The sequence below is a fragment of the Terrapene carolina genome, unplaced genomic scaffold (genome assembly GCF_002925995.2).
Source record: "Terrapene carolina triunguis isolate 2854851 unplaced genomic scaffold, T_m_triunguis-2.0 Scaffold262, whole genome shotgun sequence".
Taxonomy (NCBI): domain Eukaryota; kingdom Metazoa; phylum Chordata; order Testudines; family Emydidae; genus Terrapene; species Terrapene triunguis.
In genome coordinates this window covers 5,075,073-5,098,428 of record NW_020664613.1, presented here as the reverse complement: position 1 = coordinate 5,098,428, position 23,356 = coordinate 5,075,073, and the positions used below count along the sequence as shown (strand labels likewise).

At 40.2% G+C, this 23,356-nt stretch overlaps 1 protein-coding gene across 1 annotated transcript in view; it reads right to left on the bottom strand.

Annotated features, from left to right (window-relative positions):
* Positions 1-23,356, bottom strand: part of USH2A (usherin) — a 558,238-nt gene that overhangs the window by 146,910 nt on the left and 387,972 nt on the right. Inside the window, exons 41-46 of the mRNA XM_026657662.2 lie at positions 15,240-15,574; positions 13,016-13,138; positions 9,784-9,947; positions 7,099-7,308; positions 5,580-5,782; positions 3,478-3,590 (exon numbers count right to left, since the gene is read on the bottom strand). Coding sequence (XP_026513447.1) covers positions 3,478-3,590; positions 5,580-5,782; positions 7,099-7,308; positions 9,784-9,947; positions 13,016-13,138; positions 15,240-15,574 — 1,148 coding nt within the window. The remainder of the gene's footprint in view (positions 1-3,477; positions 3,591-5,579; positions 5,783-7,098; positions 7,309-9,783; positions 9,948-13,015; positions 13,139-15,239; positions 15,575-23,356) is intronic.

Here is a 23,356-nt window from a genome sequence, read left to right as displayed (position 1 = left end):
AACATGTTTTGATTAGTTCAACAAACCAAAATGAAACATTTTGATTCAGGAATGTTGAAACATTTCATTTTAATCAGAAATGTTTAATCAGACATTTCTGAATCAAACATTTTCAGAATTTTCCATTCTACAAATATTTCAATACAGTATTTCAACTTTTTGTCCCGATAGAGAATAAAACAAAATTTTGAAATATCTGAATTTTGATCAGCTCTAGTTATTAGGAGTTTGATTATTATAGTATCAACAACCCCAAGGATCCAAAAATCATAAGCCAGCCCCACCCATGCCCAAAATCATAAGTTTGTCTTAAACATTATGAGATTTAAAAACAAGTAATTTGGGGGTTCTGATGTTAGAGTCTTTAGGGTTCATATTTTAAGCTTTTCTCCTCAAGGATGAGGGCTAGACATTTACTTAAAAAAAAAATCTTAGATTCTCACACAAACAACTGACTTTGGGAGTGGGGGACTTAAGAAAAATACCAAAAATGATGAGATTCACAATAAAATGGTAAAAGATGGGAACACTGTTACCAGTAATGATCATTGGGGCAAATAAATTTCTAATTAGGGATCACATATATTGAATTATTGTCTCTCTACCACCACTTCTTCATAGCAGAGGGAGTCTTTTGTATCAAGGACAACAGGACTTAGATATTTAGGGACACAGTACGACACACAATAACCAAGACACAGACTTGCTGGGACTGGGAAGAGCTACAGGTTATAAGTGTTATACAGCTAAGTATTTATTATTAGAGAATTTTTAGCTTGAAGATCACAGATCCTCAGGATAATTCCCTCTCATTTGTCATGGTCTGGGTCTATAATCCACATGTGCACCTGTAAGTTCTGCTTCCCCCAAAAGCACCTAAGGGGCTTTTCATTTCTTTCAGACAGCTCTGAGGATTTCTCTGTAGTGTAGCCCCTAGCCCTCAGGCTCCTTATCACAGCCACCAACCTCTTAGTTCAGAACAGGATGGAACCCCCAATAGGGTTCATCTGCACTGTCCCTTACTTGTCTGGAGTGGTCAGAGTTGTTATTAAGCAACACAGTCATTATGTACTTTTCAGGAAGGCTGAGTTTATCACCTTTGAAACACAAGAAAGAAAGAAAGAAAGAAAGAGAAAGAAAGAAAGAAAGAAAGAAAGAAAGAAATCTGTTTTTAAAAAAACGAAAACTGATTTTCAAAACAGAGAAAGTGATTAGTCCACTACCCAAACCCAGTAGTCAGCTGGAAAGTGGATGGCATGGTGAGAGAAGAGCTGCATGCTTCTAGTACTGAAATTAAATGCTCTCACATAGGGATTAATCCTGAGCTCCTTACTCAGGCAAACTGCACCCTTGATTGCAATGGGAATTATGACTGAATAAGAACTGAGAAAAAACTGAACAAGGAGTTCACGAATGGGTTCCATACTGTTTTGTGTTTCAAGACTGGCATTAAAAAAATGAATAAATGTTGGACTGTAACATTTTGTACCAAGTTTCAGCCTGAAGCTGAGTTACTGTCGGGGGTGGTGGGGAAAGAAGATATTCATAATGGTGATGGTGGTATAACCTTCATTAGAACAGCCTGGATAGAGCTGCTATCAGAAAGACTTCTAAAAAGTTGGTGGGTGAAATTATAATTTATGTCATACAACACCTGGAGGCAAATTTGAAAACAATTATTTGTGAATGCTACAAAGACATTATCCTACAGCTTTCTCATCAATAATACAGCCCCCGAAACTGATTCAGAAGTGGAGAAACTGCCAGGGTTCCAATTAAAGACAATAAACTGCATGATCTGTGCTATATCTCATCCTTCTCATGAGCCTATACTCTAGAAATGCCCTTTTTTTGTCTGTTGGCAGATACATATTAAAATGTCCTTTTGTTTATACAAACTGGAATTTTCCCCCTAAGCTTATTCCGATATGGAGGATAAATAAGCAAAATTCATATTCAGTCCAGCACCTGCTGAAGCTGTCAGCTGCTGTGTTTGTCATATTTCAATCAAAGCTGAAGCCAGCCAGCCATTTTTATACTGCACAGTCCCTACATACTCGAGGACCAGAATTAATGAATTAGCTATTGATTAAATTCCACTCTAGCAAATCCACCGTGGCAAATAAATGAACTACCCGGGGCACATGTAGGCCACGGCCAGACATGTCCGGGCAATCGATCAGTAGTTAGTATTCTTTTGGGATATAAGAACAGCTGATGATAATATGACATGTACGGAAAGGCAATGTAGAAACAGTCTGTTTCTGGCTGAACAGATTATAAAATTGGAAGGTATTTCTGATCTTTTTGCACTCATGTGTTATGACATATTTAGTTTGTAAATAATAGCAGAAACACACATAAGTGTTGCAGTACAGACAATACAGACAAAGGCATACATAAAGTTAAAGCCAAGGGCAAAAGATGAGATCCTGAATTGAGTTCTCATCATCAAACAAGCTTTAACTGTATCTGTATGTGTGACAGAAAAATAGCAAGCTTAATTTCACCCAATGATTACCTTATTCAGAGACAAATATAGAATTCAAGGAAAATGTAGAAATGATAAACAGCAAACAGAAATTCCTTTTAAATATTGGGAGAGTAAATCCATTCCGCTGACCATTTCTGAAGGCTTAGATATTAGATTTTAGTTATTTAAAAGATAATGTTGTTGTTTCTGCAAAAGAAACATAGCTAACAGGCCCTCCATGCCCAGAAGTGTAATAAAATCACACCAACAATAACATACATGCAGGAGGCTGTTTTATGGTTGGTGTAATTTTGATAAATGTTTTGGCACTGTATGTCCATTAGTTATAGCCTCTCCTTTGGAAAATGTTAGTTCCCACCATGGTTCTTTTAAAGAAAAAATTACCATGTATGTCACTACTTGGCTGCCTCTGGAGTCTGCCAGCCTGGCACTATTATTACTGTTGAGAAGTTTGTCCATGAGTGGGTGGGGGGGAGAGGAGATGCAGATTGCAAACAGACAGGAGGCACAGACACACACACACACCTTTTAAGATGGTTTATTAATTCTTATTGTCATGATGTGTGACTGTTTCTCTCACAGTTACCTTAGCTTCCATTATCAGTCTCAAATGGTTCTTTTCCACATTCATTCCCCTCCCCTTACCGAACAGTAAGTTTGATGATTTTCATTCTCCCACATACCTTCATTTAGCTGCCTTACATTTATATTGCCTCTTATTCAGTAATATCACAAATGGATGACCAATAACCAGGTACATGCAGCCAGCTAAACATGAGAGGTTTTTTTTTAGTAGCTCAGCTGGCCATAACTCTAATAGCAAAAATGACCACCACTAGCAAAGAAATTAGGAAGATCTTATAACTATATTTTAATTTTTCTAATGCTCCTTATTCTGAAATGAAGGGACATATCCTCAAATTATATTTTTCACTGTGGCTACAAGTAGTTGTGACTTAAGAAAAACAAATACAGTACAGTACCTTGGACTGAGAACGTGTATTATGGGTGCTGACAGCTCATTTGGCTCATCTTCCACAGTTGTAATTTGGGTTTTATTGCTTTTCACACAAGCGTACGCTGTGCAGACTTCAACCTTGGTGCAAAAGAATGATACTTGTAAAAATCCAGTTGCAGAAGTTAACTAACACTGTTACTTGTTTAGCCTTCCTGCCCCCCTTAAAGTAGTTTTTCCTCCCGATCACTGAATTCTACATAACCAGGAAAATATAATTTTAAGATAAGTGCTCAGATATTGTGCTCTTTTATTGTCCTGGGTATGACTATATTTATATATCTGGTGCTAACTTCTGCTCTCAGTTACACAGGAGTCAATACAGTTACTGCAGGTTTGTATTGATGTTCGTAACAGTAGACTCTGGCATATAATGTTGAGAAACAGTATGGACTAGGAGATCAAAAACTTCTAAATTCTCATTTTGACTCTCATCTCTTGCCTGGCCTAAAACAAGTCACTTCACCTTCCAGTGTCTATCAGGTTCTTCTCTGTAAAACGTGGGCAATTTTACCTCACAAGGATGTTTATTTTATGTTTGTACTGTACTTTGAAGATGAAAAATCCTATACAAATAATATATTTTGCTATTAAAAATCTCACAAGAAAATAACCACCTACTCCTTCAATTCCTGAGATTAATCTAAATAGATAGAAAAAAGATGACAAGTGAAGAATGGTAATGTCACCCCTACATTAGCAACAGAGAGGTCATGCAATACACAGCAGCAGAAACAAACAAGAGCTCATACATGAAGATAAGCAGTCAGACAGACACACATCCAGATGTTGTTTCCAAGGTGCATGGTGGGGAGGGGGAAATGATACATCAAAAAAAGATCCCAGCTGAATAGTCTGATTTTACCTAGTAGATTGTTCTGAACGTTGGCCCAATACAAAGATTGGGAAAGCTGAAGTGCTACAGAGGAAAACAATTAATATTGCAAGCAACAGAAGGTGGCTATGGTATATTAATACTAAGAGTCCATAAGTGTGGCAGTACTCTGAATTTGCATTACCATTGACAAATGTGCTTCCAAGAAGCATTGGGAAAGTCATATGTGTATTCATGGATGGAGGTTTGCTGTTACAGAGGGGCTGGAACATAGAAATCTGTTATGGAGTGTCTGTCTGTGACGTTTATTTATGGCATGTAGTAACTGGATGCAAATTTTAGAACAGAGTATACACGACTACTACTAAGACCTTTCCATACATAACGCAACCTAAGTCTGGATAGTTACAATTAGGAGCCAGCAAACTGCACTTTCTAAAGTGTATCAATACAATTCACTAAATAGATAAATATTTGTTTTTCCTTGAACTTATATTCTAGGAAATGCCTACAGCATTTTGACTTTTGATAGATATCTGAAGAGAGGGAGTCAGAGACAGACAGAAAGAAAAAGATGTCGCTCTCAACAGCATAAGAAAGTACCATTATGATTTCATGGCTCAGTGCTGCTTCCTCCACAGAAAGAGGAGGGGGAAAAAGATGATAAAAGGATGACAAATGCAATATCATTATTTCTCTGTGCTGATATATTATGCATGCCTGATGTTTCTAAAACAATTGCAATTTTCTTTTAATGAGTAGGAGTAGACTCTTTTCCTCCTTGTAATATATATATACTGGGGCTTTGCTAATGTCATAGCATATGGAATTTAGGTGAAATCAAATGGAGTTCTGAGGGTGAAAAGAGGAAATATGAAAATTGTATATGGACCCAAAATTATGCTGAAAATAAATGTGTGTGTGTAAAAATATATGTCTACAAATACATATATGAACCAATCTATACTGTCTCTAAATTATATAATAGTAATAAATAATATATATATTATTTGTGTATTTGTATTTTTTATATAAAGATACAAACATTCATGGCATGTATTCATCTCTCTATCATTGACTCATAGAAATGTAGAGAGAGAGAGAGAGAGGTCACTTCCAGCCCTGTATCCATACAGACGTGTGTGTCCCTATATTCATAATTCTGCCCTGAACTACACATATTTTATGTAAAATTAATACAAGTTGCACAGCCTGCAAAACAAAATTGTTCTGACCTGTATATTGTATATAGTGAATGGAGACAAGTCTCCTAAAAGAAAGGACCCAGGTTCGTTCATTCCAGTCTTGTACTGCTTATTATTTACATAGATAGAATACTCTGTGACAACACCATTTGGGTTTGAAGGCGATGTCCAGATGACACGTACAGCTGTACTGTTGATGATGACAACCTCTGGAGGGAACATGCCCTCAGGCTCTAGAAATAAAGGAAGAAACTGAATAAACTCCAGCTGTCTCTGTAAAAGCACTTGTTTAACCAAATGCAGATTAGTATTTAGGTTTAGCAAAGGGTTCACTGCTTATCTGCTTTCCTCTGATGAAGTTATCACAGTCTGTAGTTCTCTGTAAATTGGCTTATTATACTCTCAGTTAGAAACCATGAGAGTTGGTGGTAAAATGCTTTATACCACCAGCATAGTGTTAATCTTCAATGGTATGTGACCAGTGGGATATGATGATAAATTATTCACCTATCTGTACTGCCAACACACAGTTATTATTTTTATGCCCCCCATCCCCTCTCAAAAAAGATGCAATTTTGCTTTTCAAGCAAAAACTAACACAAAAATACACTGCGTCTGGTGGAACGTGACAAATTCTTTGATGTTCTGAGCCTTGTAAGTCAAGCAATATGAAGTAATATGCAATATTGTCATTATGTAAATGGTTTTGAATGTTGATTACCATAGGCAATGATGAAGTCTAATGCTAAAAAAAAAAAAACTTCCTTAGCGTTAAATTACACAATTATTAAAGCATGTCAGAAATAACTATGCAAAGACCTATTTTTATCCTAAGAGCCCATCTTAACCAGTTGAAAAATTGCCCTTGCGATCAATTCTATTTTATAAACAAAAGGTGCTGACCTTTGGCATCACCAAGGAAATGGAATCCTCACTTAAAGTGCTTTGCTAATGACCTGGAACACTTGCTTCTGAGATAATGATATTATAATGTTTATAATGAGACTTTATAAAGCCAAAAAGATTAGAAAGACCATTCCAAACACATTTCAGATTCACAAGTGTTTTTTTCTCTCCCCTGCCAGCCAACTGGCTTGGAAATGACTCATAGGGAAATTTTCTCAGAGGCTGAACTTGCACCTTACATTTCTGGTGACTCAGGAAAGGTCCTGCATTTGACTGTCATGTCAAAAGCACACCGCTTCACAGAGCAAATCTTTTTAAAAACCATTAATTGTTTTTAAATTTCACCATTTATTGACATGAACTCCATTCCAAATATAGTGTACATAGATCGTAGTACACAAAGGAAGATGAGAACAAACTGGGTTAATATCCGCTATTAGAGCTTTGTGCTTCTGTCTCAGTGGGACATTTTATTGATCTGCCACTTGATGACAACTAGCACTTAAGCATTTTAGCGTTTTAGCCCTTTTTCCTTTTATACCGGAAATTTTTATAATGAAAGGATGACTGATCTCAACCCAAACAAAAATCAATCAATTTCATTCTCAGATTTTAAGCCAAGCTGCTTTCAGGACGAACCAACCTCCATCTGAAGTAGTCACATGCACCACTTCACTGTTGATGCTGTGGACGCCATTGAAAACTTGAACAAAAACCTGATACTCTGTGTTGGGATGCAAGTCGCCAATGACAGCATAGTTTACATTGGCCTGGATGCTCAGAGAATTGTTATACGTAGTGGAGTTCCAGAAGAGGATATAATATTCAACATCTCCTTGCAAATCTTGCAGTTCTGGGAAAGAAAGAAACATCAATAAATGTCTGGGAGATTAAAGGGGACACATTCAGTAGATTTCTGTTATTAAATGGAAAATACATGTTCTTATCAATGGAATTTGTTTTGCCGACTAAACAATGTTCCTTGATATCTACCCTTATTAAAAACACTACAGTATTCTTCAGAAATTGCCCCCATATAAATAGAAATAACAGTATTCTTCCATACTTGCCCCAAACCTTCATTGCTTGATTTTGCATCTTTACTTATACTGGTATATACTAGTATATTTCTCTGCGAATAGCCTCATCAAAATTAATAGGGCTCCCTGTGGAATAAGGTACTAATTAATAGGTGAAATTTGCTACTCAAGTGGTGCATAGGCTTTATGCCTAGCCTCACAGAGGGGGTGAGTGAGGGGAGCAGAATCAGGCTCTCCTGTGGTACTAATTTAAGATACAGGGCTTAAGTCTTATTTACCCAAATCCCCTTCACATCACTCTGACAGTGCACAGTCACCTTAAAGTGGGTGTGAATGTAATTTATGTGCATTTTAAGGCTCCTTTACATTGCTAGAGAGGTGGAAAGGGGCTTTGGTATAAATGAGAATCTGGCCTTTAGTATTTAGACCATTAACGTAGCAGCAGTCAACCTGTGGAACTCTTTGCCAGAGGATGTCATGAAGGCCAAGACTATAACATAGTTCAAAAAAGAACTAGATAAATTCATGGAGGATAGGTCCATCAATGGCTATTAGCCAGGATGGGCAGGGATGGACCCTAGCCTCTGATTGCCAGAATCTGGGAATGAGCAACAGGGAATGGATCAGTTGATGATTACCTGTTCTGTTCATTCCCTCTGGGGCACTTGGCAATTGGCCACTATCGGAAGACAGGATACTGGGCTAGATGGACCTTTGGTTTGACCCAGTATGGCCGATCTTATGCTGGGTATATATGTGCAATAAAGCTGTTTTCCTACAGATGCATTTATAAGCCATATTTCTCTCTGAATTGTGTCTTGTCTCCAATACTAACATGTTTCTCTGATGTTAGAAAGACAGGTCTATGCTTCCGAACCAAGTACACTATCACTAGCTGCAAGCTAGAGGAACATTCATTGGACAGGGTCAGCTATGAAACTGGGGATTCCATGTACCTCCTGTAAACTTCCTGAAACCTTCTCTCATTTAGTGACTTGGGGGGGGAGCAATTATCTTATCAATGGTAAACAGTGCAACTTCAGATCAGCCACAACACTCCATTTCCACAGCTGGCAAACTAAAAAAAACATTTTGACTAGCCCTGATATATATTGCTTTAAATGGAACATGTCACTTTATGATACACTGCATTGTAGTGAAGGATAGTGGCAAAATATCAATAGCTCTTCCAGGTGAACACAACCTAGCCTGCTGAGATATAAAATGATGACATCATCAAAAGTTGAAGACAAAGATGTTTTCAGATTACACACTGTTTGGTGGCAGAAGTTCATAATTAAGGGCCTGATCCTGCTTCCATTTGCATTGATTTCAGTGGTGTAGGATCAGGCCCTACGTCCCTAAAAGCCAGTCATTCTCAGTATATTTTCCCTCTAATTACTCTATTGTTAGAGTCTAATAGAAGGATATCAGGGCAAGTTATCTTCACGTCTTCCTAGGTACTGACAAACCAAGAGAATGATTTAAAAATGAATATTACAAAAATAAGAAACGTTATAGGGAGACAGAATAGTTAATCTGCGTAGTGTAACATATTTAGCAATGAAATAAGATGATAATGCAACAAGGCTTTCTATTAATGACCCTCACTTGATGTTTAACCTTTGCATTCACAAACAGATACCTGGGAAATTTTTTAAGTATGAATGAAAATAAAACCAGATTGCATTACCTACATGTAGAAGGTCAGAGGTTCAGATTACTAAGGTAATGAAACTTCAGTGAGCTGCTTCAGATCTATTATGTTTGTCAGGTTTTATAAGCATGCTTACTTCAGGCATGCAATTATAAAACAAAGAGCCTGTATTTATTGAGCATCGCCAGTCAGTCCTTACAAAATCATCTGCATGTAAGGCATGAAGTTTACCACTACTGTAATGGTAGGTCTTCATGTTAAGAGGCAGAACATAAGTGAATAAGTAGACAGACAGATTTTCACTCATCCTGAAGGAATGTGTAAATCCTCATACAAAGGGATGAAAATATACACAAAGATAACAGAACATTGTGTACTCTTTCTTTATAGGTTTTAAAGAACCTCCACAGGCTTAAATTCTCTCTTTTTCCCCACCCCTCATTAAAATAATGTATAGTAAAAAGAAATGTGACTTCCATGTTCTTTCCGCTTCCGTTAGGGCCCTTTCAGAGACAGTGAGTGCAACAGTTGATCAAGATAAGGATTTTGTTTCCTGACAGTGCAATGCAGATCACCATAACTGATGACAGGTTAATATTTAATTAACGTAATAAATACTAAGGTCACTTACTTGGTTTTGACCATTCCACTTCTATAGCCGTATGATTAACAGTTCGCACAGTGAGGCTACTCCCCTTCTCCGGAAATCCTGCTAACGTAGTAGCAATCACTTCCTCACTTGATGTATATCCTACCTCATTGTGTACTATGAGTTTATACTCATATGTTGTGTACCTAAGACATTTTTAAAATAATAATTACAAAAGAAGAAAATATGTATTTTATCACAGACATACAAAACATTTAGCATTGTCCTTCCAGCTGTGTCAAACAAAGCTTGCTTTTTCTCAAAAGCTACCTTGTTGCATTATTTCAGCATATACAAAATCTATAATAGAATCGTGTGTTTGGTAGAAAGACGTGGCTAACACTAACATGCTAACAAATACAAAATACTATATTTCATTTCCTTATATTTATTATTTCTGGGGTGGTGTGACATTATTACTCAATTCAGGATGTAATTACAGCAATGGCAAATTGCCAAAGTTTGGATCCAAATTTAATCCAATGAGGCTTTCCCCTCCCCCCCCCTTTTCGGAAATTCAATGTCAAATTCCAGAATCTCGCTTGTGATAGCTATTCTTCATACACCCGCTGTCCTGCAATAACCCTCCCAAAACATAACAAAGAAATCAGTGGGAGTTAGGCACCTAAATACCTTTGACGATCTGGGCCAGGGGCTAGCAACTAAGATTGCAAACCCAGTTCATAATTTCTTCCAGAACTGTACTCTGACATATTCAGCATATGCATGAGGTATTGTCAGAAGCCAAATGTATATTGAATAGAGGAAATAACTATCACACCATAGTTTCTTCTGCTGTTCAAAAGGTATGTCAATATATATACACGTAGGATTTTGTAATCGGTTATTTGTATTATAAAAACAAGAAAACAATTAAAATCTGCATAATCAGAAAAAGATAGGATACTCTAATCCAACCCTTGATTTTAGTAACATCACTATGAAATATACCTCTATCAACATGATAGTGGAACATACAGTAAATACGCAATATGTGGAGGCTGCATTGGAAAAATATGAATTTCCTGTGCTCTTTTTCTCTACTGTGTCATGTTATTTAATACAGATACCAGGCCAGATTTTAAAAACACCTTGGCATTCACCAACTCTCATTTAGGCACCTAAATAAATAGCCACATTTTCAAAAGAGCTGAGCCCTCAGCAGCTCCTATTGAAAAGCAGGGGTGCAAGTGGGTGCTGAGACCTTTTGAAAATCTATTTCATTTAGGTGCCCAAATGAAAGCTGAGCTATTTTGAAAATCTGACCCTAGTTGTGGTGATGAACACTTTTGAAAAGCTGGTGCAACATCTGCTATCATCAGTGCATTTAGGGTGACCAGATGTCCCAATTTTATAGGGACAGTCCCGATTTTGGGGGCTTTTTCTTATATAGGCACCTATTACCCCCCACCCCGTCCCAATTTTTCACACTTGCCCTCTGGTCACCCTAAGTGCATTCTAATTACTGTCTCCAATATTTCAGTCACTTGCAATGGCGACTCTGTGTGTGTGTGGGGGGGGGGGGGGGGGCGAAGGGCCCCATGACCCTCCCCAAAATGCTGGGGCAGGGGGCAAGGCCGGCAGCCGGGGAGATGAAGGGGCAGGGCCAGAGTTGGAAGGGAAGAGGCAGGGCCAGAGTCTCTCCTCTTCCAGCCATGGTGCCTGGTGTGGCACGCAGCTGCTGCACTCTCCCAGGCAGCCTCCGGCCACGCGGGGTGTGTGTGTGTGTGTGTGTGTGTGTCACGTGGGGAGCGGGATAGGGAGGAGTCACGTGAGGAACGGGGCAGGGAGGAGTCACGTGGGGGGGGGGGGTCATGCACCCTTTAGCTGGTGCTCCTTTGTGTCCCTCCGACTAGTTGCCTCTCATTGCCACATGTTCCATACTACTTCCTTGGAAGTTACAGTGCTCTTGTACATAAAGAATGATGCAGGCAAAGCCCCACTATCTTTGAAGAGTCAGGGCCATAATGTTGGCTTCTTTGGTGCTATACACACTACAAATGAACCTATTGAGGGAACCTATTAAAATGCAACAGTCTTCAGATGTTTAAAACATGGCTCGGTCTTGCAGCATAGGCCAGCACATCCCTCAGCCTGTGCCGCTTCCCGCAGCCCCCATTGGCCTGGAGCAGTGAACTGCGGCCAGTGGGAGCGGCGATCGGCCGAACATGCGGACGCGGCAGGTAAACAAACCGGCCCGGACTGCCAGGGGCTTTCCCTGAACAAGCGGCGGACCAGCTTTGAGAACCACTGCCCTACACACCACCGCATGAGTAGACCTACCCAGAGAGAGAGCCAAGATGGATTTTACATCAGCTTGGCAGGATGTCTCTGTCTTAATCTTTGCTTCTCTAGGCTAATCTAATGATTTAAGATTCTGTATCTCAGGTGATTAATAAATTATCTTGTTTGGGAAAAAGCTGCCTTGTGTTGCTGCAAATATTTACTAAGTGCATTGCACACTGGAAGGGTACAACACAAACCTCCCACAGGGCTCTGGCTTGGCTGGATATCCTGCAAGGAGCTATGGAGAGAAACAAGTATCTCTGCCATCTAAAGACAGTTTCAGAGTTGTAGAGGCTGCGGGCCTGCCCCAGCAGAACTGTGTAGACCGTTGGGGGCTGGCACACTAAAAGGGTCACTCCCAAGGGACTGGTTACAGGTTGGGGGATAGACCAGATCGCATGGCTCCGTGACATAAGTATAGACTACTGAGGTAGTCACCACAAAGCTGTAATTAAGTTAAAGCTAGGAATGCTTTAAATATCTGATGCTGAGTTTGGAAATATTGAGACAATAATCAATGTTGGCAATTTAAAAAATGGATTGAAAAATAATGCTCTGACACCAAGCTTTAATCCATCCGAAATAGAACTTCTCAACCATTCACTCAGCTTGCGCGTGATGTGCCAACACCGTGATTTACAGTGAATGTAAACGGTTTGACTGTATGAACAGATCAAAGCTCAAAATTCACTTCATATAGTCAATTTCACTTGAATTTTTACAGCAAGATACTATGTGTGAGATTCAAGAGCGACAAAATAAAAATAAACCCATGCATGTCAGAATGGTTAATGCCAAGATGACAGAAAATGTTTCATTACACAATTAATATGTTCACAACATAAAGACACAAGGAACACTTTGAACTATTGAACATGCACTATACAAAATGCCAGCATTTGTTTTTTTATAGTTTTTGTAATCTCACCTGCTAAGACCCTTATCTTCATAAAACCACTGAGTTCCTGAGTAAATATTGTGCCACAGATTTAAATCTTCAGGGGGATTTGATGCAAGTGGTTGCCGGATTTTACGTCTCAGGAGCTCATATCTAACACAAAAGACAAGCAGAACACCGGGATTATCTCAACTAATGTTATTACACAAAAATTGGGGGGAGGGGGATTGTTTGTTGTTTTTTTTAAAGCCACACGTTATTTTGTTTTTACAGCTGTAAAGTTTCTCAGATAAACTTTTTAATATTTCCAGGTTTAAAACATTCAATTACCAATATACTTTGAAAATGGATAATGAAGTGTTTCATCCTGCTTTCATTTGAAAGAAAGAATCAGAGTTTTTAATGGTCTGACCATTTTATTGAGTCAAATGCCTTCTCTGCATCTAGTTGCAGAGTTTGCAGTTTGTGAGACGACATTTAAGATTCATTTTAGGTTATCCAAGCCTGGTCGTTTCTGAGTGAATGAGGAACAGTATATCACACATTTCAAAAGCACCCATCACTATAGTATCTGGGAGTTTAACTGGAGTAATTAATAAAACTTAATTAAGTTGTAATTTCACCAAAATGTTCTGATGACTTCATACCCAAAGAACAACTTTTGCATCAAGGGTTATCAATGTTTGGGAATCCAAAAACAAAACATAACAATTTTATTAAATAAAGCCCTGGCAAATTCTGTTCAATATAATTCAAAGACAAATCGTAAGAAACATCAACATCTTTTTGAACGTTGGATGGTGATGGAGTGTAAATCACACTCCCTGGCAGCTGCTGCTGCAGACTTCTTTCTCCATCATGCCGTACTGAGCAGCTGCTTTAGTGGTGTTTCTGGTTGAGAGCAGCATGGCACACCATGAAGGAAATGAAGTTTGCAGCTGTAGCTCATGTTGAATTACTTCAGTCATCAATGGTAAAATGGTCATGTTGTTGACTTCAGAGAAATGTACATTGCTTTTCAAAGGTTTCAAATATCTTGATGCAATAGGATTCATTCAGCAGTAGTGTGCTCTAATTAAGCATTAAGAAAAACAGGAAGGAAGCTGTGGATGCTGCTGCGGTGCAATAATACACGCCTGTAAAAGTGTGCTAGGTATAAAGTAAAATATCGAATGCCTCAACGCATGGACAAGTCTGTGTGATGCCCTACGCCACGTGAATGAAGGATGTCGATTTCATTTATTTTATAAATGGCAAAGCACGGATTCAAGTCAATATCCAACCCTGCATGTACTCCTGTCCAGCTCCCAGGACAAGATCACACCGAAGGGGGTTCTTCCCCATCTTTCAAGGAACTGTCCTGCCTGCCTTCCTCTGATCAACCCACTTCTGTCTTGCCCCTGCTCTGAAGCTCCCAGGAATCTTGCTGCGTCTTTTCTCCTCCACTCATCCACAATCTATTCATCATATACACCACCATGAACCAAACACAAAATAATCTTCAATTTTGAAGAACATTTCATCTCACCAAATTATAAATAGCCCCGTCTTCCCCTGTGTAGGACTAACCTGCATAGGGTACTGAGGGCTCCCTGAGTTTATACTCTGAGTTTTCTTCTAATTCTTCCCCAAGTGGTGGTCTGTTCCCCTAAACCACCACTAAAAACTGGCAGCTGTTTCAGCCCACAAAACCTATGACTCCCCTGAGATCTGCATGGATCCCAGGAGGCACAGGGAGTTCAGGGCTATATGTGTTAGAGCTGGGTTTGCATTGTATCCTGCCTTCCTGCTGTTTCATTCTAGCCTCTTGGATGACAGTGCTCTGACAGCTACAATGCATTCCCCTCTTTACTGTGGTGTTTCAGCTGGATTTCCACAGTGCAGAGGTAGAACCTGTACAAATTAATGCTGACTCAGACAGCAATAACGCAAAATAGTTTGCCCCGCTGGCTGAGTGCCTGAGAATACAGGAAAATTCTGCTTGCCCTGCAGCCACACCATGGAGCCTGAATCTCAGCGAGCGGCTTCCACAGGGTCTGAAAAAAGTGGGAGAGCATGCCACGAAGCTGGCAATTCTCTGGGCTGGATCTGGGTAAGCCGAGGATAGCCTCTGGTCCCATTTGTGAATTAAACGCTGAAGTATATTTACCCCATGGATCAACAGAGGCATGGAATTCCATTTCCTGGGTGTGCACATTTCCAGAAGTCCTGCGATGTGTCACCCACCCTTAAGTTACATATTGCTATACCTTACCTCAAGTGTGGTCCATTGGGCCTAGAGGGCAGTTGCCAGGAAATAGCAATAAATGATTCACTTATTGGAGTCACAGACAAGGGGCTAATGCCCTGAGGAATTGTTGGCTGGGTAGTCACATGTGTAGGTAAACTCTCTGTGCAGCCTCCCAGGAAGCCATTGCCTCCAGAACAAGCTAGTATAGTGACTGAGTAATTTGTGAAAGGGATCAGGTTCGTCACCACATGGTTTTGCATTGATGAAATGTTGCTGGTGATGGTAATTCGAGGATCAGGCATGCGGATCTCATAGCTAAGCATTTCTCCATTCGGTATGAGAGGAAGTTTCCAAGAGACCTGAGAAAATAAAGGCGTTCTTAGAATTCGACCTACTGGCAATGGCAACACAGAAATAACATAATTAAAATGGGCACAACGGTGACAATAAGATGTTGTTTCTTCCTTTAGAGAGAAAAATGTGGGACTCAAGAGACTTGGGTTCAGTTCCCAGTTTGGCTGCAGACTTCACATGTGAATGTAGGCCAGTCACTTGGGATAGATTTTCAAAGGCATGAACTGCAGATAGGCACCTACTGTTCATTAAATTTCAAAGGGACAGTAGGTGTTTATATGCCATTTTTGCTTTTAAAAATCTACTCTTTAATCACTCTGTAGCTTAAATCAGCTCCCATCTGTCAAATGGGATAATACTTCCCTACCTCATAGGATTGGTGTGGATAAATATAGGGAAGACTGCAAGATGCTCAGATACTACTGTAATGCGGTCTTAATTACTATATACACACACACACTCCCTCTCACTCTTGTATTGTAATGTACTGGGTGGTATATATGTGTACCATATTCTGCTATTATATGTTGTTATCAGTAAAAGCTCATCGTTTTACCTATCAGGGCATGCTAAGAAAACATCCACCCATACCATTAATATGTTTTTATTTTCAGTAATAAGTTACAATAATATGTATTGTTACTATATGTATATGTTGCTTTGCATATTACATCTATCGCTTTACATATAAATCGGTCTTTCCAAGACAACAAATTTAAACAAAACCCTATTTTTCTTGCAGTCTTACTCAACTTTCAGTGTGAATAATTTTTATGTTTGCCTGATTAATTAGTACCTTGATATAGGCTTGTCCGTATCCAGTCTGCAGGTCTGATCCAACTCCAGTTGAACTAGCTGACTCCAATGGGAGCTAGATCGTGCTGTGAGTTCACAGACATGTCAACCAGATAGGGATAATACATACAATGGGCCCTAGGTCCAGATTAAATCCTCTTTGTGCCACTGCAACAGTACAAAGTGGACTTAAAGCTGCCCTCAAGAGGAAACTGAAGATTCCCCTATTAGGATTCTCCCAGTGGTGTGAAGTTGGCCTGGCTGGCTCAGCACTATCATCTCCTTCTACACGGGGACCCTCAAGGTGTAAACTAGACTAGCTCTGTGACTGTTCTAGCTTGTGCCAGAAGCCAATTCAACCCAGTGCATCTCCAGAATAGGGGGAGGCAGAAAAGTGGCTTAGTGCCTCCATTGCCTTTCCTTCACCCATACTTGGCAAAGCTAAGGCCTGAGCCTTAGAAAATATGAATGGAGAACAGCCAGCTCAAGCTGTGTGTGTTACAAAATAAACAAACAAAATAATATTGTTTTATAATACAATCATACGAAAATATTTTAGTGGAGGTGCTGATCAATTGAGCAACCTGCTCCCTAATTCTCTCCAGTCTCAAAACTGAGTCCCTCTAAAATGGTGACTCCACATACTAACACATGCCCAGAGTACAAAGGAGCTGGATTCATAGCGTGTTTTTGAAAGGATCTGGAATACCACCATGGAGTAACTAATGTTAGATCTTAAGAACAGGAGGAACGCTTGAGCCTTGATACTTGCAAGGATCTTGGCAGCAGAATTTTGAAGACAGCTGAAGATCTTTGATAACAAATTCTGGAATATTATTAAACACAGAATTATAAACAGGGCAGTCTTGATTTATGAGAACACAAACAAGCTTACCCATGTCAACAAAGAAAAGGTTTTACTCTGGCTAGGTTTCAAGTGTGCTATTCAGATTTCTGTCATTCCTTACATATGATTAAGGAAATGAAGACAACATCACAAGGAAAACAATGCTAGCAGGTAGCAGAAGGTAGAAGAAGATTTTGCATCTTTCCTAGTTCATCTACTAGAAAGATATATTACTATCACCCTCCTTTATGCAAAAGAGCAAAATCTCTTTTTGGAGGAGCTGATGTACTTTTTCCCCTGTGTTTAAAAAGTATAGGAGCATGGGTAATATAAAGCTTGCAGGTTTCATTTTAAAATGTAGATAGAAAACAGCCAGGCTAGTGTATTTTGTGTTGTAATTTCCCAGATCCAGGAAGGAACATTACAGCACAGCTGACCCGATGCATTGTGAATGTGTGAGGAGGGGAGGAGGAGGCCACTTTCCACGGGAGACTCATATTTGTCACTGAAGTATGCAGCATACCAGATTCAATGGCCCACTGGTCTGACCCACTTTGGAAAATCATGTTTCCACAGCCATACTTATATTTTGTAACTACTATAGGGCCCAGTCCTGAAGTTTGGATTTCACTTTGAGTTCTGCCTAAATAAGGACTGAGTAAGACCATAGTTCAAGTGTTTTATTTTGAATCATTAGCACAGTTAAACCTTAACTGTCTTAAGTGAGCTCTCAAAGGACTGACTAGTCTGGGCTGTTTAATGGAAGAGGACTTCTAACAGAAGCACTGTAGGTGATATGTTTGGGGACACTTTGAGGATTACCCTCTAAGTTGCCTCAAAATGTTCAGCTTGTACCGATTTTGCTTTGTTTCCTGAGGTGATTTATGAGTCAGTGACCAAGTCCTGGGCAGTCTGGCCTGTCAGTTAAAGCTGAATCCAAATGAGGCGGGTCCTGGAGCAAAGTCAAAGGTTGTAGCTGGGAAACAGAGACCAAAGCTAAGCTGAAGGGTTATCCGGAGTCACAGTCAGAAGGCCTAGTAGAGGATCGGAGTTGGGAGTCAGAAACCAAAGCCTAAGCTGAAGGGTTCACTGCAGTTGCAGTCAGCAGATGGAGCTGAGGGTCTGAGCTGGGGAGTCAGAAGTCAGGAAGGAGTTGGGGGCTGGAGCAGGAACAGGCTGGGGTGGGAGCTGCAGGCACTGAGCAGCCACTGGACTGCTGCTGCTATTGAGCCTGAGATCAGCCTGCTAACTCCTTCAGCCAATCAGATGGTGCAATCAATCCGATCGCTTCTATGAGGGCCAGCTGTGCTCAGTGGGGTTACCAGGAGACTGGCTCTGGTGCAGGCGAGGCTCCTGCTAGTGTGTCACTGCTGAACTTTGGATACTTAAGTTCTTTAGCAGCATACAATAAAATTCATTAAATAAAACGTACAGCGCTATGTAACATCATCTAGGGGGATGGGAAGTTATCAGCACATGCAGTACCACTGCTGCTCCTCTGACTCTTCAGCATCTGAATCTCACACTGACAGTGTGCTATATATTGATACTTGAAAGGACTCTCAGATAATATTCTGTATTATGTGTTGTGCACTGACGCTGTGCTGGGGGCTGTACAATACATGAATGAGATTCTGCCCCTGCCTAAGTTACAGTAGGTATTTTATCTTGTAATGCAAATTGCATAGAGAATGAAACATTGCAAACCAGGCACAATGCTGTTAGTAGCAGCATGAAAAACAAAGTAGAGTCCAGGTCTCATTTGGCATGGTTCCCTCTGAACTTTATGGACTCAGTGTTTTATTTATTGCTAGGGTTGTAGGTCTATCTAAAATCAAGATGGAATAGCAAGGGGTGATTTAAACTTGAGATGATGCTCATATGTATTGGGGAGCTGAACTGCCTTGAACTTCAGATGTCACCTGGAAAGAAGGATGGAGCAAGATATACAGTCCAATGCCACTTCAGGCAAACTTTTCTGTCATAAAAAGTGGTAGCCTATACACTTCAATGACAAGTCAAGGACAAGGTCAAGTGACTGATTGGCCTATGCAATGTAAATAAAGATGGCAGAGTCAGCCTGGTTTAAATTCATTGCGACACAACTGGACCTTCTTTCCTCTTTATCCTGAATCTGCCAGATTTGAGGTCAGAACTTGGCAGTGCATGAAACCAGAAGGGCTCACGAGACAGTCTCTGTTGGAAACAGTAGCAGTTTGTTCATTGATCTGAAGCTCAACATTGAGGCCATGAAAGAGGGTGCAGATGAGGAAGCCAGAACAAGGTAACTACTGGGAGAGATTAACTGATTCAATGTAATGACACTGGAAGCTGTCATTTAAAGATCAAAGCACCATATTTTCTCCACCACAAAATTTAAAGAGACCAAAATTAGCCACTTTCTCCCCATTAAACATAACCTCAGAAAGCTTTTCTTTTTGACAGCAGTCCGAACATTTCAATTTAATTCTGAAAAGAGTTTCAAAAGAAGTACTCAACCACATTTTTTGCTTTACACTAGTCTCACTCTCATTGATGAGCATGACCATAACAGATACACTATTGAGAGCTTTACACTGTAAGCCCCAAAGTAAATTAGAAAGGTTAAGTTATTATCCTTATTTTATACATGAATCAACCAAATCAAAAAGAGATTGAGTGTTTTACCCAATATCACATAGTAAGACATAGGCAAATAGAACTCAGCTTCTGCTCCTGTGTTCTAGCCACTGGATTATGTTACCTCCCCAAAACAAATATGGCCAGGAAGTCTACTTCACTGTAGATTATTGCCTGATTTAAAAGAAAACTAAGCTGGGATTGTGTCAGAAGTTGGAATAGATCCTGATTCCTGGTAGAGGCCAAGAGTGAGAATACAGGACATTCAGTAACCTGCATATCTCTCTGGTAATTAGCAAGAGTTGCAAAGACAGAACAACGCTCTGAAGTTTTTATTTGTTTGAAATTACTCTATTGCTCGGGTTCAATGATCCGGCTCTACTATTCCACTTCCAATAATATGATTAAAGGAGAGAAATGGATTGCTGTGATGGACAAGATGTATTTAGTTCAGAGGGGCTAATCAGCCAGTCCATAAACCTACTCCAATAAAATCCATTATATTTCTATATGTACAGAGATACAGCCATACTTTTAAAAAAAAAAAACCCAACTATTTAATTGTCACATTTTTATGTATTTCCTGCAATTCTCATGCATGCGCAATTTCCATCCACGTCAATCAGAGTTACAAATACAAGAGGGCAGCAGGATCAAGCCTGCAACCATCAGTTGCTAGTAGAAATGGTTTGAGAAGCACTTGCACTGAATACTGGGTAAATGGAAATAACATTTCTGTATGAGCCTATGTAACTATTGCAGAACCTGAAACTTTTTCATTGATATTGTTCAATGCATGGGGATATGCTGATGAGGTTCTGATTAGTTTTTCCAAGTCACTCCACTGCATGGCATGGCACAAATCAGCAAGCTGTGCAGGAAATCACAACCCTGAAATGCAGGAAAATCTCAGGTGTGCAGGTTAAGGCTGCTCCTAGGGGTGTTACAGTAGCTCAACTTGCTCAAGCAGCACTTATATGGCAAATAAACCAAGGTCTCACTGACCTTAGCAACATTACAAGGCAATCTTCACACAAGGATTGATTGCTCTTTAACAGTTTCCCCAAAGCACAGGGCACACCTGTGTAAAACTGGAAAAGAGCTATAGGTTCCTCTCTCCCCCCCCCCCCCAAGATGAAGTCTGTAGGTCTTCTGGTTGCATCTCCTTTTAACCCAGTAATACACAAGGGTAGATACCAGGTGATTAGTACTCTCCTTAGCCCAGTGGTGCTCTGTAGAGACCTTTGCAGCCGTCTGCAGGATGAAGCAATTTGAGAATGAAGCAGTGGTAGACTGGGTCTTAAGAGGGATGGGGGGTGGGGCCATGAGAAGTTTTATCTAGCACAAAGTGATCTGAGAAGTAAAACACCGGAGAATCACTGCAGTGGAAGATATTGGTGCTATGTAACTTTAATATTTTGAGATAATTGCATTATTCTGATCTTACCCCTGTGAGAATCTGGAGTGTAGGCTGCTGGCCTGTCTCTCCTGCCTAGCAAGGACGAACGCCATGCCCCAAAGTGTTCACACCCTTTCTTCAGAGAACAGTTTTATTCTTCAAAACACAAAACTCACAAAGTAGCACTAACAAACTTATCCCAAAGCAGGCTGCAGGGACCCAGAAGACTCTCCCCTTAGGTCTCTTTTCCACTGCTCCATGGCCAGCCACAGGAGCCAGCTTTCTTCCTGTAATCCTTTCAATGGACCTCTCTTAGCCCTTTACAGCAATGGCCCCAGCAAGGGAGGGATGGTGGGGGTCTCAGAGCCAGGCACCAGGCTGATCGGGCAGTTAATGCCCCATAATGCAATTGTAACTCCATGATATGTGGATATGGAAAATATCTTTTCTTTCACTTATCTTGGCCAGCTGTAACTGGACCAACTCTATAATTGGTCTAACTGTACTTCTGAATAGCAACCATTTGATTTAATTGAGATCCTCATTTCCAGGTCTTTTACTAATAGCCTGTTTGTAGGTTAAGAGTCCTGACCACTAAATTTCCTGCTTCTCATGTCCAAGTGAAGAGTGGAGTTGGGGTAACAATTACGATGATTGTTTCTCTTTTTGTTTAATTGTATGCATGCAACTTAGTAGTCAGCCTTGAGAAAGCGAGCACTTAAAAAATATGTCACACTATGTAGTAAAGAAGAGTCATCCTGCTGCAAGGGAAAGATGGAGATTGCTTCCTCGATGGCAGGCCCAGTGCGCTCACTATTCAGTCTCAACTGGAGGGCATCAGCCTTCCTAGTTGCAGCTCCTTCCAGTGTGCAGAAAAGGGTGGCAGTGGGGCTGAGAGAGAGGAGACAGAACTATGAGGAAAATAATGAACAAGGACTATAAGATGAATTAAGAAAGATTACATCCTTCCTTCCTTCTTTCGTTCCTTCCTTCAGAACAGCTACAGGGAAATACTTGAGGTAAGCTCTGCAAGGGGGAGGGGGGCAAAATGAACCACAGTCAGATGCTAGAGGGCCATCACTACCAAAGGAGGAAATGTATTTTTAGCAGTTACTATACACAGAATATGGAAAAAAAGATGATAGATGATAGACGACATCAGAATAGTTTATTGTTCTCCTCATTCTGCATTTGGCATCTGAGATCTAATCTGAATGTAAGGAAATGTATATATCAGGGGTCGGCAACCTCTACTGACGCGGCAGGTAAACAAACTGTCCTGGCCCGCCAGATTGCTTACCCTGGCAAGTCGCGTGCCAGAGGTTGCCGACCCCTGGTGTATATATATATATATATGTTGTGGATTTTATCTTGAAGGGCCATCCTGATGACAAAAATATTTCAAGGCCATATTGTCAACTATGCTGTAAGACAAGAATTTCACCCTATCTCAACCCAGAAAAATGTAGCATTATTCCTTCCCTTTGACATAATGGACCAGGCAAAGTAGAGGGTCCAGGCCACCTTTTAGATTGAGCCATAAAGCTCTCCAAGATGGCGGCTACAGTGGTGGAAAATGGTTGCAACTTCTCTGTGAGCAGACCTGCAAGTGGCATTGGTACAGGAGGGAGTACGTTCAGGATACCCAGGCATCTACTTATCCAGTACATTGCCACAGAGGCCTCTACTTGCAGGTCTCCTGTGGATCTTCTGGTGGGGATTAAAGCTGTCCTCCCCAGTTGTAAACCCCAAGTTAGGGCAGTAGTAGAAACAGCACCTGCCTACTGCAAGTTAGATGGGTGAAGTCTAGTGTAAGAAAGCATCATTTAACAAAAATGGTGAATCTAGTTCAATGTGTCCAGTCTCTTAATTCTTTATCTACACTGAGTACTCACTTAAACAATTATTCACTATGTAAACTAGCCTCTTCTCAAATTGATCAACCTAAATACACTCTGCAATGTCATACCAGCGTGAAGTGTGAGAATGAGGCATGCAGCACTTGCAACCGTCACAAGAAAATAACCAATTTCTTTTCTACTTCTGTAAATCAGGGTATAGCAAATCTTGTGTAACAGGAATAATGTTCACGGCATTGGAATACACTAAATAAACGACTTTTGCAGT